General features: G+C 44.7%; 1 protein-coding gene across 1 annotated transcript; it reads left to right on the top strand.

The window, feature by feature from the left end:
• Positions 1–2426: 2426 nt before the first annotated feature.
• MPV17L (MPV17 mitochondrial inner membrane protein like) lies at positions 2427–10176 on the top strand. The gene is made up of 4 exons (XM_064520350.1): positions 2427–2876; positions 4353–4423; positions 5656–5685; positions 5852–10176. The coding sequence occupies exons 1-4, from the start codon at positions 2555–2557 to the stop codon at positions 6029–6031; spliced, it is 603 nt and encodes a 200-aa protein (XP_064376420.1). The 5' UTR covers positions 2427–2554; the 3' UTR covers positions 6032–10176.
• Positions 10177–17367: the final 7191 nt, after the last annotated feature.

Genomic DNA, 17367 nt, shown 5'->3' with positions numbered 1-17367 from the left:
GCGGGCCACGCCTTCCGCAGCCGCCTGCTTCCCCCTCGCTATCTAATGGAACATGCCTGGAAGGGGGCCGGGAGGCGACAGGCACTGGCGCATGCGCAGTGAGTGCAGCCCCGCCGCGGGGCGGGCTGCAGCCGGGGAGGGGCGCGGCGGTGTCCTAGGGGCCGCCGGTTCGAGGCTGCCCGGCGGAGGGACGGCCGGAGTCTGTGAAGAGCACTTGGCTGTCACAGCAGTTTTGTGGGTTTAACCTGCTTAATACAGCGGCCTCTGAATGCTCCCTCCTCTTCAGCATCGCACTTGAGGATGCTGGTGCTGCTCTGGAAGAACTGGCCGTATCTTGCCCTGCGCTGGCATTAAACACGAGGGAGGTGCCCCCGTAACAGGGGCCTGGGCAAGCAGGCTGCCCTCCCCGGGCGGCAGAGCGGGGCCCTCCGCAGAGCGGCCGCAGCAAGGGGACGGGCTCGCACCTGCCCTCGGGCTCCTCGGGACACACAGCCCTGGGCAGCCTGATGCCACTTGCCCCCAGCAGTGCGGGCGCAAGGTCCTCCGCCCCCCTGAGCCGTGTGCAGGCGCGCTCCTGTTGCACCGCACTGCTCGCTGACGTGGGCATCTGCAGCAAAGCTTTGCAAACAGCGTTACTGTTATTCCCTGTTCAAAAGCATTTAGCACAGCGGGGCCTCATTACGATAGGTTCTGTAAAAAACAATAAAGGTCCTGCTCAGAAAGTTGCTAGGGTAAAGTGTAAAGGAGGAAAATACAGTTATTCCTGTTTATGAATTGGGAACGAGGCGTAAGAACTCATGGGTTAATTTTCAAAAGCGTCCAACACCTACGAGCCCCATTTGAAGCAGAATGGCAGGCTCAGCTCCACGGCTCTTATTCCAAGGCCAAACACCTCATTCTACAAATGCTGCAAAAATTATTGTTTCATTTTCAGTCAGCTTCTGTGGCGCAAACTGGCAAGAGATACAGAGAAACCAGAGGACGTTTTTGCAATCACAATATAAGAATTTTCAAGTAAGCCTGAAATAAGCAATCACAATTATATATGTTATTCCTGGTCCTGGGCATAAAAAAAGAGCAGGACCAGGAATTTAATTTGTAGGCTCATATGGAGATATAAACTTTATTATGTATTTCTACTCTCATTAGCTCCGTTTATATTATTTGTCTTAATTTATTAATATAATTTGCAGATCTCATTAATATTCTGTTTGTTCCCAAACTGAAAATTACGGCTTCTGGGACACCACACAATATATCTTCCCGAGCACAATGCAGTTTTCTCCGTTTTGTTAGTAAGCTGTATTTCAGTCTACAAGCTACCCGTGCCTATTTAGATTCATTTGTTCCCGGCAGGTTTCGTCATACAGTTTCAAAGGCATTAATAAACCCAGTCATTGTCAGGATGTGCAGCCTTCCCTTCGCATGCTACGTGTTCAGGAAAGGACAGCTAGGTGGGTCAGATGCCAGCACCGGCCCAAGCATTTTTAACCTGCACCTGGAAGCGTCCACTGTGAGAATGTGGATCTGCTCAGCGTCTGAACGCTGAAACAGTCCCCACCCAACCGAAGCCGTACGGAGAAAGCGCCGCTTCCCATTAATAAAATTTCTGCACTGCCAGAAGTGCAGCTTCACTTTTGTAACTGCGTCCACTATGAGTTACTTTTTATCTCCACTTTTAGGGGTCTACAGCGCAGAGCTGCCAGGAGCAGCAGCAGCACGGCCGCAGAGGCCGAACGAACCACCTCCTCCTGCCCGGAGAGGGGTCCCGACGTCGGGCCCGAGCTGACCGAGGGACGTCGCTCCGGCTGGTCGCAGTTTCCCGCGGGCAGGCGCCGCGCTGCAGGATCCGGCCTCCCTCGGACCCGGGTCGCCGCAGGTCCCCAGAGCCCCCTGGCAGCCGCCGCCGTGCGCACAGCTGAGCAGGGCCCGGCTTCGGCCGCTGCTGCCCGCAGCAGGGCGCGGAAACCCCGCGGGGCGGGGACGGTGCTGCCCAGCCCGCGGGGGGCACCAGGGGCCGTCAGGGAGCCGCCACAGCACATCAGCAAACTTGGGAAAACCCCCGCGACCCACTCACGAGAGCAGGGAATACTGAAGAATATAATGGGTATAAATAGTAAAATTAATATGAACATTAATTTAAACAACGACCAATAATAATAAACAGTAAGCGATAATAAGTGCTGCTAGGCAACGGCGGGGCCCGGCCGGTGGCGGCCCGCGGCGGCTGGGCGCGGCTGGGCCCCTGAGAGGCGGTGTGGATGGCGGCGGGCGGACCCGTGAGGGGAGGCGGGGGCGGCGGGCGGGCCCGCGAGGCGGCGCGGATGGCGGCGGCGGCGGGCGGGCCCGGGTGGCGGCGTGGGTGGCGGCGGGCGGGCCCGTGACAAGATGGGTGGGGCTGCGGGCGGGCCCGCGAGGCGGCGTGGATGGCGGCGGGCGGGCCCGTGAGGGGAGGGGGGGCGGCGTGGATGGCGGCGGGCGGGCCCGTGAGGGGAGGGGGGGCGGCGCGCCATGGCGGCGGGCGGGCCCGTGAGGGGAGGGGGGGCGGCGCGCCATGGCGGCGGCGCTGCGCGGCGGGGTGCGGCGCTTCCCCTGGCTCTGCAACGTGCTGCTGTACGCGGGGCTCTTCGCGGCGGGCGACGCGGCGCAGCAGCTGTGGCGGCGGCGGCGGCGGGGGGCCGGGGGGCCGCCGCCCGACTGGGCGCAGACGCGGCGGGTGGCGCTGGTGGCCCTCGCCTTCCACGGCAACTTCAGCTACGTGTGGCTGCGGGCGCTGGAGCGGGCGCTGCCCGGGCGCCGCCCGCCCGCCGTGCTCGCCAAGGTGCTCTGCGACCAGCTGCTGGGCGCCCCCGTGGCCGTGCTCGCCTTCTACACGGGTGAGTGCGGGGCGGCGCGGCCGCTGGCTGCGGCCGCGGGTCTGGGACGCTGGGGAGCGAGAGGAGAGTCCCACCTGTTCGCATCTGTTTCAAAAGCAAGGACGGAAGCCACTTGCCGAGCACAATACAAGGGACCGGTGTAAAGCAAGGCGCTCATTTAAGTTAAGCTTCGCGCGGAGCGGGAGCGAGACGGCTGCGCTTCTGGTGTGGTGTCGTGAGGCTGGCGCTTGGTGGCCCTGGCCGGGCAGCCGGTGGGTTTCCCCTTGGAGAGAAATGAAGCCAAGGAGGACTTCAAGCACCCGATTTTTAGGCTCACAGTCGTGTCTGCCTGTGTCAGGCTGTGAGCAGAGAAGTGTCCGAGGGCCAACGGGACTCGAAGGACCGCGTGCCGGACAGCAAAGCTGAGAGCCCCAAACTGGGCTGCAATATGACGTGCTGGCGGACTATCCATGTGCCAGCTGAGAGATACTCTCAACTTTGCGGCACACAAATATGTAGAAAAAGAGAAACCTGAGTCGGACTAAGCCAGGTTGCGGCCCCGCTTTATTAGCGGATGAGCAGATTCTGCTTCTGGCGTGACTGGTTACAGCCATGTCATCTAACTCCTCTGTCTAATATAGGTCCCCTCTTCCAGGTCAGGTGCGTGACCTTTGAAGAACTGCTACATCTTTTAGAAAGACATGTAGTCTCAATTCAGCACCTTACGATTCCCATCACATGCCATGCTGTTTAAAGGGTTCCCTACTTTGACTTTCAGATATTTGCATTTTATTTCCCATTTGCGTGTGTCTAATATGTAACTTCAAGTCAAACCGCTTTTGTCTTTGTCAGGCCCTGGCTGTAGTGATGGGAGCTTCTTCTGGGGCTCTGTTCTCCTACAATCAAGTGGAACTTGGCTCAGATAGATTCTGTTAAAATTTTGAAGTGCTGTGTGTGGGGTGTTAAACAAGTAGGTTTTGGAGCTGTTCTACTTGTCAATTCTAGAATTTTATGTAGATACTTGTGATGGTAAAAAAAATAGCATGCTGGTTATGGCCCAAATTCTCAACAAAATCAGGTGCCCTTTTCCACTGACTTCAGTGGGCTGTGGGCATCTAAACTCCTTAGAGGATCTGGGCCTCCGCTGGCCATTCAACAACGTGCAAAATGCCTCATCCTATCTATCTCTTGGATGGAAAAGGTACTTGCATCATATCTGTTCCTCTACCATGCCGCTGGTGACTTACATGACCTGTTTTGATCACCACATGTACAGTATATTCCAGTTGATCTATAGTGTCAATACTGTGAACCAAGTCAACAGATGAGGAGATGTGATGTAACAATATTAAGTGGTCAGAATGGTATTTTCTCTTTGCAGTCATACCAGCTTTTCTTTCCAAGTAACATATTTTGAGAAGAGTTTAGGCTATCACTAGAAAAATGGACATTTTCATTTTTGCAGTTTTCTGATTGTCTTAAATATCTTGCCACCAGGTATGAGCATCCTTCAGAAGAAAGAGGACATTTTTTCAGACTGTCGAAAGAAATTTTGGAATACATATAAGGTGAGGCAAGCAGTTCGCTTATCTCCCAGTTAAGCACAAAATACATATTACTGGATAAAGTACTTAAAGTATGATTCCTTCCTCCAACATCCTTCCTCTCACTTCATTATCTGTAGGAAGCTTTTGGTACCAGCAGTCATCTAAGTCAGGGTGAACTGGAGCAGTCACCGCTGCCAGATGGGTGGAATGCTGCCATTCCAAAAATGTACCATATATACACATAACACTTGCACCTGGCTCTGTTAGAATAGGCGCCCTACAATACAACACTGATAATTATATCCCAAGATTATATTACCTTCTGTCTTGAGAAGTACCCACACACCAGTGTTTAGTTAGTAATGCCGTTGACGACACTTACATGAACACCTGTTAAAAATGTTACAGAGACATCTTTTTTAGGTATCATTTTCGGCCTGTTCTTTTCACTGACAGTTTTCTCACTTACAGAAACACAATCCCCTGTTTTAAGAAGACTTTGATATAAATAGTTGGTTTTAGTTAACATTTCAGTATACACCGGAAAAAATTATTTGTGCTATCCCAGAGCCAAGCCAATGAAGAATTTTAAAGATTTCCCAGGCCCAAGAGGAAACACAGATTAGCAGAAAAATACAATAGAATGAGGAACTGTGATTCAGTATGCATTTCTCTTCACATGGTGTAACTATATATGCAGGATAAAAAGAGTAAAAAGGATTATTTTTATTACTATAGAGGATGCTTCTAAAAACAGTGCCCACTATATCCTATCAAAACATAAGGTTTCTATTGACCTTATGTGCTTTGAGTAAATTATCAGATGATTTTTGCAAAAAGAAAACCTTACAGGCATGAGTAACTAGAAGGAGCACTGCAAGTGCGAAATAAATAGTGTTCAGTGGTATTTTTCATTCATTGCTGAAACAAATGTTCATATATTTAAACATTTGTTCACCCATCTGGTAAATATGCTTATGTATCTGGTGTCAGGTGACTACAAAAACTTACTGTGCTTAGAGCTTTGTATTTAAAATCAGTTAGAATAATATTTCTGAGAAACTTAGCATTGCAGCTCGTGAAGGTGGCAGCAGTTTATTACTGCACCCTCTAACTTAAACAGCTTAATCTACATTTGAACATCTTTTATTAACTTTGTTCAGATATATTTTAGTCTTTGCTAAATGTGGTAAGAAAAATGAATCTTTGTGGTTGAAGTCCCTAAGAGTAACAATGACTCATTTCCATTTCAGACCGGGCTGATGTACTGGCCTTTTGTGCAGGTGAGTTTCAGGGTAACTCGGTGAGCATTTCTTTGTCATAAGACCTGATCCTGTGCGTTCACGGTATACCTAACGCAATGAGAAGTCAGGGCAGTTTTTGGGTGTGTAGGCTTAAGACCTAACAATGCCTGGAGCACTAACTGAACTCTCTCTCCTTCCAATGCAGCTGTCAAACTTCGTTTTGGTCCCTGTTTACCTGAGAACAGCTTACACTGGTCTCTGTGGCTTTCTCTGGGCTACCTTCATTTGCTTTTCCCAGCAGAGTGGAGATGGCACAGCAAGGTCAGCATTTGTGTGGCTCCAAAGAGAGGAGGTCAATGCAGATGAAGAACCATCAGAGAAATAAGAACTTTAGTTCTGAACCCATTTGAAATTGGGAAACTGAGTTTATGAAAGCCAGAAAACTGCACTGCAGCCTCATTGCTGTGTTTAGAATAAACAGTCGTCCCAACATTTCTTGGTTAGTATAAGCAGTGGAACAGTTTGTCTTTGTGCCTGTTTATTTTTCATAAAAGAGGCCAATTGTATATTGGCACTTAATTATTTTCATGCTGCCAGCCCATCTCCTCTGGGGACGACTGACTGTTACAGGGCAGTGTAAGCATTTGCACATCATGTCAGCCAGCCTCACTGGGGAGAAATATTAACTGTAATTTAATTTTCAAGCAACTTGTAATTGCTAGAAAAGGGGGAATAGAACATTAAATCATCAGTGGTCGTACTTTACAATTGTTATCAGCGCAGGATTGCTTTTGCAGATCAAAACTTAATGGACTTCTTATCTAAAAAGTGGCATTGCATCTGTAGTACTCAGAGAAAAAATAATCTAAAAGTAGTGGCCATTTCTCTATAGGGGCAAATTTGCTTTATTCTGCACTAAAATCTATATAGAAAATAAATTATTTTGTAGGATGTACAAACCTGAAATATATTTATACATCTTCTACCTTAACTGGGAGAATGAAGATAACTTACTTCAGCCAGCACTCTTTGGGATTCGTTATGGATACTGCATATTCACACTTGGGGGAAGCATTGTTCATAAGCAGCTCACACAGCAGAACCTAACTAAACCTGTGCTGTGAGCTGCTGTCATAGCTGTCTACTGCTTATTCCTGTGTCGCTCAAGGGACAAAGTATTAAAGAGCACATGGAAGTCTTGCCACTTTTCCATTGTTTCATTAAGCTCAAGACATAATTAAGATTTTGAAGAAAAAGAGCATGACACAGACAGTAATGTGAATGCCAGAATCCATCTCAAAACAATCCAGCTATATATAAGGAGCTTCTTCCAGCTATATATAAGCAACATTTCTTCTTCAAGCAGCTTTTAAACATTTCTGTTCATAAGAGACACTGGCATATAGTAACTATGCATAGGAAACTAGGAAAAGGTGAAAATTAATTATAGGCCTGCTTTGTCAAACCGAGAATCAGGTCTGGATACAGGTGTACTCACCACTATTTTCTAAATGTTTAAATATATCTCCAAACAAGAACTGTGCAAATTTCTGTAATTGCAGTAAGTTCAAAGCACACTAATAAAGGAGTCCTTAGTTTTTTAGAATGGGATTTTATGCCTTGAGGTTACTAAGCTGTAAGCTTGAAACAGTATGTGATTTAACACATCTTGATGATGACTGGAAAGGTAAGACTCAACCCTCTGCTATATGAATAATAAACCACTTTGGGGAGTGTCTGAATTCCTCAGTCTTGTCTAAACGGTAAACCAGAGCCTACTTAGGCTGTAAAAGTGCATTCCTTTTGCAGGCAGCTGTACTACTTAATATATTCTCTTTTGCAACTGTTTGTCACTGCAGGAGCCTGCTGCTGCATGGCTCAGACAGGGAAAGGGATCATGCAAGCACTGCCCAATCTACTCCAGGTAAAATCAGCTTGGTTAGTATAGCGCAGAGGTCAAGAGTGGTAGCCCATATGGCTTTGACTGCAGCAGATGGGAAGGGAGTAAATTGTGTGTGTGTGGGGGGGGGGGCTGCTTCTGCAGCCTGTTTTGCTGGCAGACGGATGGAGGAGGTAGCTTCCCTCTCACAGATGACAAGTCACTGCAGTTATTTCATCTTCAGCTGGCACAGGCAGACCTGGAACAGGGCACCTGTCTACCGTCTTAAAGTGGAATTCATTTTAATTGCCTTTAGAGATCTGTAGTGTGGACATCTACAAGGTGGATACTCAGTTGCAGCTCCCTCTATTGTTAGCGGGGGCAAACAGGCAGTTTTAGATTGCTGTTGTAGGGTGAGATGAATTACGCACTCTAAGTGCCCATTTCTCAATAACACACCCTCGGGGGACTAGCTCCGGTGTAGATAGCTTCATTGTAGATTATTGTATTTGGTCAAGTGAATCTCCTGCTTGGGGTCTATTTTAGATGTCCCTATGGGAGTAGTTCTGTGGGTGTTGCTGCTTGGACCCCCCAGTGTGAACTGGGCAGTCTTGAAGCTGGCCTTCCCAGTAGGACTGGAAATCCACAGAGGAACTAATTGCAATTTATCTGTCTATTTTAAAAAAGAGAAGATGAGTGAATTGATGTTTTCAGGCTGCTATAGCTGTTGAATTGTTATTGTGTGTATATGTTTAAAGTCCTCAAGATAAAGAGGGAATTTCAGGGTTTTTTTTCTGTTAATATTTTTAGAATCAGAATTATATTTCAAAGTCTGTTTTATTCAGTGAGAGTTACATTACCACATGGTGTCTTACATTATACTTAAAAGTTTCAGATGAGGTGCACTAATGTTGTATTTGATTTTTTTTTTACAGCCTTTATTTTTATTTTGCTTATGCTTTAAGTGTTTAATGATTAATAGAATTCATTTGGAAAAAGGAACTGGCAAATAATGACATTACAAGGAGAGTGATTGTTTTGCTACATGCTGTAAGCAGTATGCCATGTTATGCTGCAACTCAGTGGTGGAGAAAATTATTTCTGCATAGATATAGTTAGTAAAACCTAAGCCCCAGGAGAATCAAGAATTTAAGTCTGTCCTCATGATCTATATAATTCAGGCACATTTCTTCAGCAGGAGTATTTAATAAATGGAACATCCATCTTTTATTTTAAAAGTTTTAAAAGCTTATACAAGCTGTGCCTTGTTGCTGTAGGCTTTTCTGACTTTAGCTCTTTGCTTGGAAACTTGAGCTCAGTCCTGCATTGGCTTCATGTTTGTTTGGCTATGGTTTCAGCGTTCGCCTCCCTGTTTCTATTATTTGAAGTACAATTCTTTCATGTAATGGGAGCATTAGTTCTTATATTTCAGTAAACTTTAGATTCTGCCTAATCTTCATTCCCTCTGTTTCTCTTCAGTAGTTACTAAGTACTTGAAATCTAAGTAACCCAGGTCCCTTTTCCTATATAAAATCTTTCTTTGTAATTGCCAATATTGATTGTTCTTGTGAAAATTTCAGGCTTACATAATACAAAACAATGAAGCTGTGTTGGGAAAAATTCTCGGTGTGCATTAATTCATGTACCTCCTAAAGATTTCCTGCCTCTCTCAGTTTATTCTGTTTGAGGACCTAACTCCTTAGTTGTTGGAGACTTTATTATTTCTTGACACTTCTTTGGCTCTGGAGACTAATTTTGACACATATATAAACTTATGTTTGCTTCTATAATGGGAGTTTAATAATCACTAATTGAGTACATTCATCAGAAAACATGAGCTAGGTGAGACTCATCCTCATGTCTTTTTTTTTCCTCTCTGCTTCAAAAACAATCATAGAAAATTGTATTTTATGACCATATAATGGAATTGCACTGATCTTAATGCCAGATGAACACTGCAGATTTCAATAACAAGAATGAAACGAATAGGATTAGACATCAAGTAGGTGCTCAGGAAGGAGGGAATGCTCTGCCAATAGCTACTGGGCATGCATTCAAGTGACATTTCCAGTTCATGGGACCTCTCTAAGAGCAAATGGATTGAGAAGACAAATTCGTATCAGGTACAGTTGCAGCTTCATTTTTTTTTCAGGAGAGCTGTGGAGATTTAGAATCTGAATTTGATAAAATGGGAATTTAAAATGTATTTTTCTATTGCAAATCTTTAATGTAAATGAACCTCCTATGCTTACTGGTATCTGAAACACATACTTCTAGGCTTGGAAGATTCACCAGAAAGCCTCCGTCTCTTTCACACCAGAAACAACCAACCAGTAGCAATGCATAAAATAACCAGTTTCGTATTGCAGTCAAGGTGAAGCTGTCTGACTGTAGTTTGGTACCATGTCTGATGAGTACCTTCTCTGTATAGCACAACAGTAAAAATATGGGTATGACATCTGAAATCTATGCAGCTTCTGCATTCTGAATCTCTGCTCTAAGTGCCAATGCTTTTTGCTAGTGCTGCTGCCTCTACTGCTAGTGCCAGTGCACTGAAATGTGCAACAGATATTTGAATACTCTAAAACAATCAAGTTCAAGTTGACTGTGTTTTTGGAAAAGGCTTAATAAACATTAAATGTTGCTCTTTGGCTCCGTCTTCAACGTGTGTGTGTACAAACAGATCCACGTTCTTGTGCAATGTTCCAAAGGATCCTCATGAACCACAAACAGCAAAGAACTCGCAAAGAGATCAATTTGATGTCAAATACCTCAAAAAGAGGTACCTCCCACAGCACAGGCCTTAACCCATGGGCAGGGTAAAAGGTAAACAGGGATTATTCACTACATTTAGAGGTTAATGATGTACTTCAAGTCATCTGCCGCTTCTGAACAAATTCAGAACAGAACTTCCATCTTTAAGGCCACTACCACAATTACCAGGACGTAATTGCTTTCTTATTAAAAAGAGGTAAAACTTTGGGATTATTATGCATTTGGATAATTAACGTAATCACAGAAGGAACTGGGGAATGTAGGAAGGAAAAATACGTAAAAGGTTTCAGTAAAATATTAAAGAGAACAGAGGTTAGCAGTCCTTATTGAAGGACTGCACTCACTGTAGTTTGTGTATGACATTCTTGGGAAGGAAACTGTTCAGTAGGTTTGAGGCTGAAGTGAGTAATGTATTCCACAACCGGAAGAGAGGCAACAGCTCCATTCCCTGCTATAAGTTCTTGTATATTTAGAATGAGGAGGAAGATTTATGGAAAGATTTCAAGTTGAAAAATTCTGTTTCATAGTCTTCATGGCCAACAGGGACAAAAATGATCATTCAGTCTGAATCTTTGCATAATGTAGGGCAATGAGTGTTTTCTAGTACTTACTGGATCAAGGCAATAAAGTCTGAATCTCATGACAGCTTTCAGAAAGGTATCCGAAGGCTTCAAATAATGGAGAATCTGCCACGTCCCTAATAAATTATAGTTATTTATGTATTTTTTGTTAAATATTATCACCTTTTATCTAATCTTATTCAACCTAGTTTTAGCATTCTACCAGGATATTGTTATGCCTTTTCTGACTAAAGAGTTGGTACAGTAGGAAGAGCCTTCTGTATGCATGTATTGGTAAATGTTCAAGGTTTTGTTTGTTCCTCAGATAAGCTAAATACGTTTAGCTCTGTTAGTCCTGTGCTAAATCATTCCTGAAGCTCTTTTGTGAACCCTTTATTGCTATGCAACCTCCACTTTGAAAAGTAGACAGTAACCCTGTAAAGATTAATCCCAGTGATAGTTTCACATACACTTCACATAGATAATATTTCTTTCTACTTCTGCTTGGTATTCCTGTGCTTAGGCAGCCAAAGACCGTATGTTCTCTCTTAATTTCAAAACGGGTCTGAGAATTCACGTTTAATTGCCTGTCCACAATGATCAAAGTTACTGTAATCCATGTTAAGCAAGAACAAAGAATGCTGATTACATATCTGTATGATCTTTGCAGACACTATTCAGCAGCATCTGCCTTAGTGAACACTGCTTTCCCTTTTTTTGCAGTTTGTTAATTTAAAGTGGCAGTGCCCAAAGGCTTGCACCGTATATCCAGATAGAAAAACAGCGACTTCATTGTGAAGAGTATGGTAAAATGCATCATTCCCCTGCATAAACACTAGTAACAATTATAGCTGTCTGTGCTGAGAGAAGTCTCAGCACCAGAAAAGACTAATGAGTTCTGGAGCATGTTTGGAAAAGACATTGTCAAGGACAGCTCTGCTGTAATGGCAGGTACACGAGAGAAGTTCAGAACCACAAGGATGGGCCTTTCCACGTGCTGGGTTCCAGGAAAGAGAGCGGTGAAGTGGGGCTGTAAAACAACAGGTAAAAAAGGAAAGCAGGTCCGAGTCTGTGCTCACATTCAGCTGATGCTCTTTGTAAGTGAATGTAACGTGGGACACCTATGCACAGGCTCCCCTCTGCCAAGAGAAAACCTTAAGTACAGTATCTAGATGCAGTCACTCTCTTCTCCATTTTACGTTATAGAAGTCAAGACTGAATCAGAGTCCAAGAGGGAGCATGAATATGTAGCCTAATAGATAGTTCAGACACCAGGGATATAGGGAAAGTGGGGGTATGCTGTGCCCAATTTAGTTACTGTACTTTATGCAGTTACAATCTATGTAAGATAAATAAGCACTCAGATGGCTGTGATAAATACAGTGCCTGGGCCATATGGACTCACAAACCATGCACACAAAGTTCTCTACCGCATGAGCTCCTTTATCTGTGGAGGAAGTGTCAGCTTTGTTCTGAATTGTGTGTCCTTTTATAGGGTATAATTTGGTGGCCGGGTAACATAAGTTACAACATACTTGCCTGGAATCAGTATATACTACAAGTAAGGTGTGCGCTAAGTGTGTGCCTACGTAAGAGTAAACCCTCGCCCCATTTCCTCTTGAGTGATCTGTCAGAAAAGCAGCCTCCCTCTCATTGCACCACTATTCGGAAAAGAATCTACAAGCCTAGAACTAGAGTTCTCCATTTACATCCCTAGTCTTTTCCTTTTTCTTGTTCTGTTCTGGCATTGGGAAATCTCCCTTTCAAAGTCCGCCTGCATGCGGTATTCTCAGCTGACCACCGTGCCGCTAACCAGTCCCCCAGCCACAGCTGAAAGCAAAACTGCTGCCACGTTCAGTGGGGAAGCCTGCAGCAGGGCTACAAGCCAAGGCCCTTTACGGGGGGTTGCAAAAGGCAGGTTAGATCTCTCTCTTTGAAGTAAAACCACCGTTATTTAACTACGAAGGCTGTTCAGCTACTTCCATTTTGTGCATCACATATTTTTACATCCAAAATGTAACAAGGTTGTTAGCTGCAGCTGGTCTGTTACAGTAAGCCAGTGACACTGAAGGATTTTGCTCTGTGCAAAATCTATGCTCTATTATGCTTAGCTCATAATTGTCATAATACAGTAATGAATGATTATGTGTGTGTAATTATTACACCTGCTTTTATATGGCAGTTACCTCTACAGTGCTTTGCTTACTGTCACATACACATTTCAATAGTGTTTATTGTCCCGTGTGTTTGCAAGTCTCCTAAGAGGGCGCAGACGCATTTACCTCACCACCTAAATGTGCTGAACTCAAGCATCTGTTCTGTGTGGCTGTGGCCACCGCCACCAAAGCCACCGGCACGGTAATGACTCACCAGCACAGCAGCCAGTCCAGTCATCGCCCTGAAGTTGGCTCCAAATGCAGAAAATAAGCCTGTTACATGGAAGACTTCCCTACCCGTGGTATTAGTAACATATCTGACAGATCCTGTAAGAATTTTTTTTCTGAAAAAACTGTAGCTTAAAAGGACAGTGAATGTAGAAATAGTTTATTGAGAAAAAAATAAAAAGGGATGGAAGAGTTTAGAGACAGAAGTTTCTGAAACCCATATTATGGTCACAACTACAGCTACTGCTCTGTGAAAATTGTTTCCATTCTCTCTACCAGACATATGTGCTCTATCATTTTTGCTACTGTGTCTCCTGAATTTTGTGCTCTGTCTTCTGACCATCTGTCCAGAAAATTGCTGAGACAAATCTGAATAAATGGAAGGTGCTGCGCTAACTTTAGTAGTCTCCATTACTAATCTCCCAGGAACTTTTGCGAATAGGTTCAGCTCAGGTACAGATCCAATCTTCAAACACAGGCACTTAAAAACTTGGCATACCCAAGCATAGGCCATTGACTGTTTTCATCTACAATCATTTATCAGTTCAGCTTCACTTGAAACATATCTCGGACTAGCCAAAAGTTTAACGAGCTTCATCCTACCTGGACTGTGTTTTGGGAGCTCCACCTTGCCAGGTTCAGTCGTGGCACCTGGCGCAGCCCGGCAGCCCCTGGTCCCCCGCCGTAGGTGCTCACCCGGGGCAGCACCAGGCGGAGAGCAAGCTCTCGCTGCTCCTCCTCGCGCCATGGACCCTAGCAACATAAAACCAGAACCAAATGAGAGAGCTTTGCAGACAACACTGAACACCTGAGCCACAAGTTTGGGGACCACTGCTTAAGTACTTTTTTTGATTTGAAGTAGGAAAGCAATCAAGTACTCCTCCTATTTAGAATTATCAAAATATTTGCTAGCTCAGAGCCTACTTAATTGGACAGACTTCTAAATACAGAATAAGAAAAATCGCTGGGCAGTCAGATGTGGTAGCTCCAGTGCTGCCAGTTAACATTTATCACACACAGAAGTCAAATCATAAGCGGCAATATGCAGAGATTAAAAAAATAGTAAATTTTCCCTAGAAAAGCAATTTCAAGGACACAGTACTTTAGCATAGTTCAGCCCAGACACAGTGAAGCATGTCACATCTGGCACATAATTAGTGGCACATGGTTCGCTAACATTTGCCATCAAATGCTTGTTCTTTGTTTCCATAGCTCTACTAGAAATTCAGCTACGGAGAAACAGTAAGAAGTTAAATACATTGTCAATTTTCTTCTGTGTGCATGCTTGAAAAAACAGCTAATGACATATTAAAACCAGTGCTACATTCATATAATATTTCACACGGACACATTAATTTAAAAATTTCAAAAATCATAATAAGATGACACTAATAAACATTTAGGTAGAAATATTTATGAACATTCAAATAGTTGGATCACCATCTTACCTCGGAATCATAAAATTAAATTCAAGGCACCTCATTCACCTTTTAATAAGCTCTTTGGAATGCCTTGCTTGCCTGCAATACTGCTTTTAAGCTATAGATGTACTTTTCTACCCTGACAGGGTAGCAGTGGAAAAGGACCAACATCCTAGTTATTTAGCTGCAGCCAGTGTGAATTATTTATGAAGTTACTTTAGCCTAAAATGTATTTTAAAGGACTGGCTAATGTCTGGAGAAGCTGTAATTCTAAATAAATAAACAAGTAAACAAAGGGCGGTCACTAAACATAAGCCAGGAAAGATTTAGAAAAAAGGAAACAATATGATAAGGACACACACTGGCTTACGAGTCGAGGCCCTCATCCTGCACAAGTGGTGTTACTGCCGCTTTCCCACAGCCAGCAGATCCTCACCCAAGGGCTCACCGGCGGGACCAAGGCTTCCAAGAGCACCTCCATGCTCGCACAGAACTGAAGGCGGAAACATGCAGCAGGAAAGTGTCTTCTGGTTCAAGCAGCCTCCTGCAATTTTTAGCTATCCCTTTCCCCTCTAATTAGGAAATGTAGCTATCCCTTTTCCCTCTAATTAGACATCGATCATTTAGGGAGAAGGACAATACAAATGTGTAAGAAACAGTTAGAAAGACACAAACCTGATTTTCATACTGTAATTACTTGAATCCATAATACAGCAGAGTCTATACTGTCTGTATAGACTGGTCATAATGATTGGGGAAAAGGTGATATATGACAGTGTAGGTTTAGCACTACTACTGCCAGGACAGTGTGTTGCCCCTGTATCAGCTGCTGCGGCCACAGCCAGAGGGCTGCACAGATCGTCGCCGGTTGGGAAGCGCAGTGCTGAGCGAGGCTCTGCCCACTTGGGCCCAGTGCTCGCCTTCTCCCTGCGCCATGCCAACATGGAGTGGGCATTTCGGCTACAGCAGTTTCAGACAACCCTTGGACTAGGTTATGATGCTGTCATTTATATCCGCCTCATAGGACAAAGCTGAGTCCCTGAAAAAGTCATGAGTTTGCTGAATTTCAAGCACGGATAATACCCTTTCTTGCAGAGATGATTTTACGTGGCTGGTGTCCTACAACACCACTCTCACGTTAAGGGCTTGCATAGGTCTGCAGCCCACAGCCCCTCTGCTGCATCACATCATACCATGGATGGAGCACCACAAAGTTAAACATGCGCTTTCTAAAACCTGTTTGACTATCAGGTTTCCAAAAGGTATGCGTTTGCCTGTAACACTACCACAGCCTCTCACCCGCACCAGGACATTTTTGGCACTTGGCAGGTGTGATCCCGAGGTGCCAGGGAGGCTGTAGCACAGTCCTGCGAGTGTGTGGAGGCTGACCCTCCCTAAGGCGCCTGGGCGCTGCTGGAACAGCTTGGGGGGTTACACAGGGTGCCAGGAATAACGGGAAATTGTGGGGATTTGGGACTGCAGAGAACGCTAAGAGTTGAAGACCAAAGATTCAAGAAGAAGAACAATACCTTCACAGGGAAGTAAGATCAACCTTGACATCAAATACCGAGGAACTGTGATAAATCCTCTGATGTATAAATGTTCTGAATCAAGACTTGGTATTTAGAAAAGTATTGTAGGACAGATTCAGAGGAGTCTCACAACCTGTGCTGTACCAGCAGTCAAATTACATGAGCACATAAGCACACGAGCACCCCTTCTGTCCCCGTAAGATGTGGTCTAAGAATTTATGCCTCCCAGATGGAATAACTATGCATAATCCACTTCATTTCATTTTATTTCATCTGCTGACTTGCAGGTTTTTATTATAAATTAATGAAAACTTTGGGCAGAATTTTAACACTTTCTGTTATTTTTGGCTTAGAATGACTGTATGTCTGACAGAGAACAACGGCCCTGACTCTTACCTCCACTGCAGCCCACCCCAGACCCATGAAGCAGCTTTCGAGAACCCTCCTGGCGTACCAGATGAGCCCACAAAGGCAGGACAGCTAAGCGAACTTCAAGCTAGAAGTCTCAAATGCTTGATAAGCTACATGAAAGCAAAGACCATTTCCCCTCAGCTGATTTACAAGCCATGCTGCCAGTAGAAATTTTGCCCGAGTAAGGCATGCCCGATATATATAGCGTCGTGTCTGTCATGGGAGATCACTGATGTATAATGGAGGCCAAAAGAGCAATAGATTGGAGAGTAGATGTGCCAACTGCACTTGACCAGCTATAGCTCTTGATGGCAGGACTTAATTGAGAAATGGGTGGGGAACTAAGGGAACTAAAGCAGTCAGGGGAGCTGACTCTAAAAGCAAAGCGCAGAAACACAATGCTCTGTGTTTTTACCAGGCATTATCTTCTGAGCGGTGAGAAGAGACTTGAGTTTTTATATTTTCCTCCTTCACAGTGCTTCCAGTAGAAGAAAACCAACCCTTCTGAGAAGAAGAATGCATTTATATTGCTGAGGCGCACTGAAGGGCATCATCAGTAGGGGATAAATTTAATTCTGCTTGCAAATGCAGCAGGAAAAAGCTCACATCACAGTAGCAGAAATGTTAGTCTTAGCACATTAGCAACATAACTGGTACATACTATGCCCCAGTCCTGCAAAAATTTCTGTGCAAATGAGCCCAGCGGGACTGCTCCCACATACCTGCTCATATGTTCAACTGTCTTCAGGGCTGGGCGCT

This window comes from Dromaius novaehollandiae, chromosome 14, assembly GCF_036370855.1.
Source record: "Dromaius novaehollandiae isolate bDroNov1 chromosome 14, bDroNov1.hap1, whole genome shotgun sequence".
Lineage (NCBI taxonomy): Eukaryota > Metazoa > Chordata > Aves > Casuariiformes > Dromaiidae > Dromaius > Dromaius novaehollandiae.
Note: the sequence above shows the minus strand (reverse complement) of the source record. Positions and strands in the feature narration are given on the sequence as shown.

Excerpts from the sequence above, each read along its gene's own strand:
- MPV17L (XM_064520350.1), top strand. The coding sequence starts at position 2,555 with ATGGCGGCGGCGCTGCGCGGCGGGGTGCGGCGCTTCCCCTGGCTCTGC. Across the intron at positions 2,877-4,352 it reads CGTGCTCGCCTTCTACACGG|GTATGAGCATCCTTCAGAAG; the intron begins GTGAGTGCGGGG and ends TCTTGCCACCAG. Across the intron at positions 4,424-5,655 it reads AATTTTGGAATACATATAAG|ACCGGGCTGATGTACTGGCC; the intron begins GTGAGGCAAGCA and ends TTTCCATTTCAG.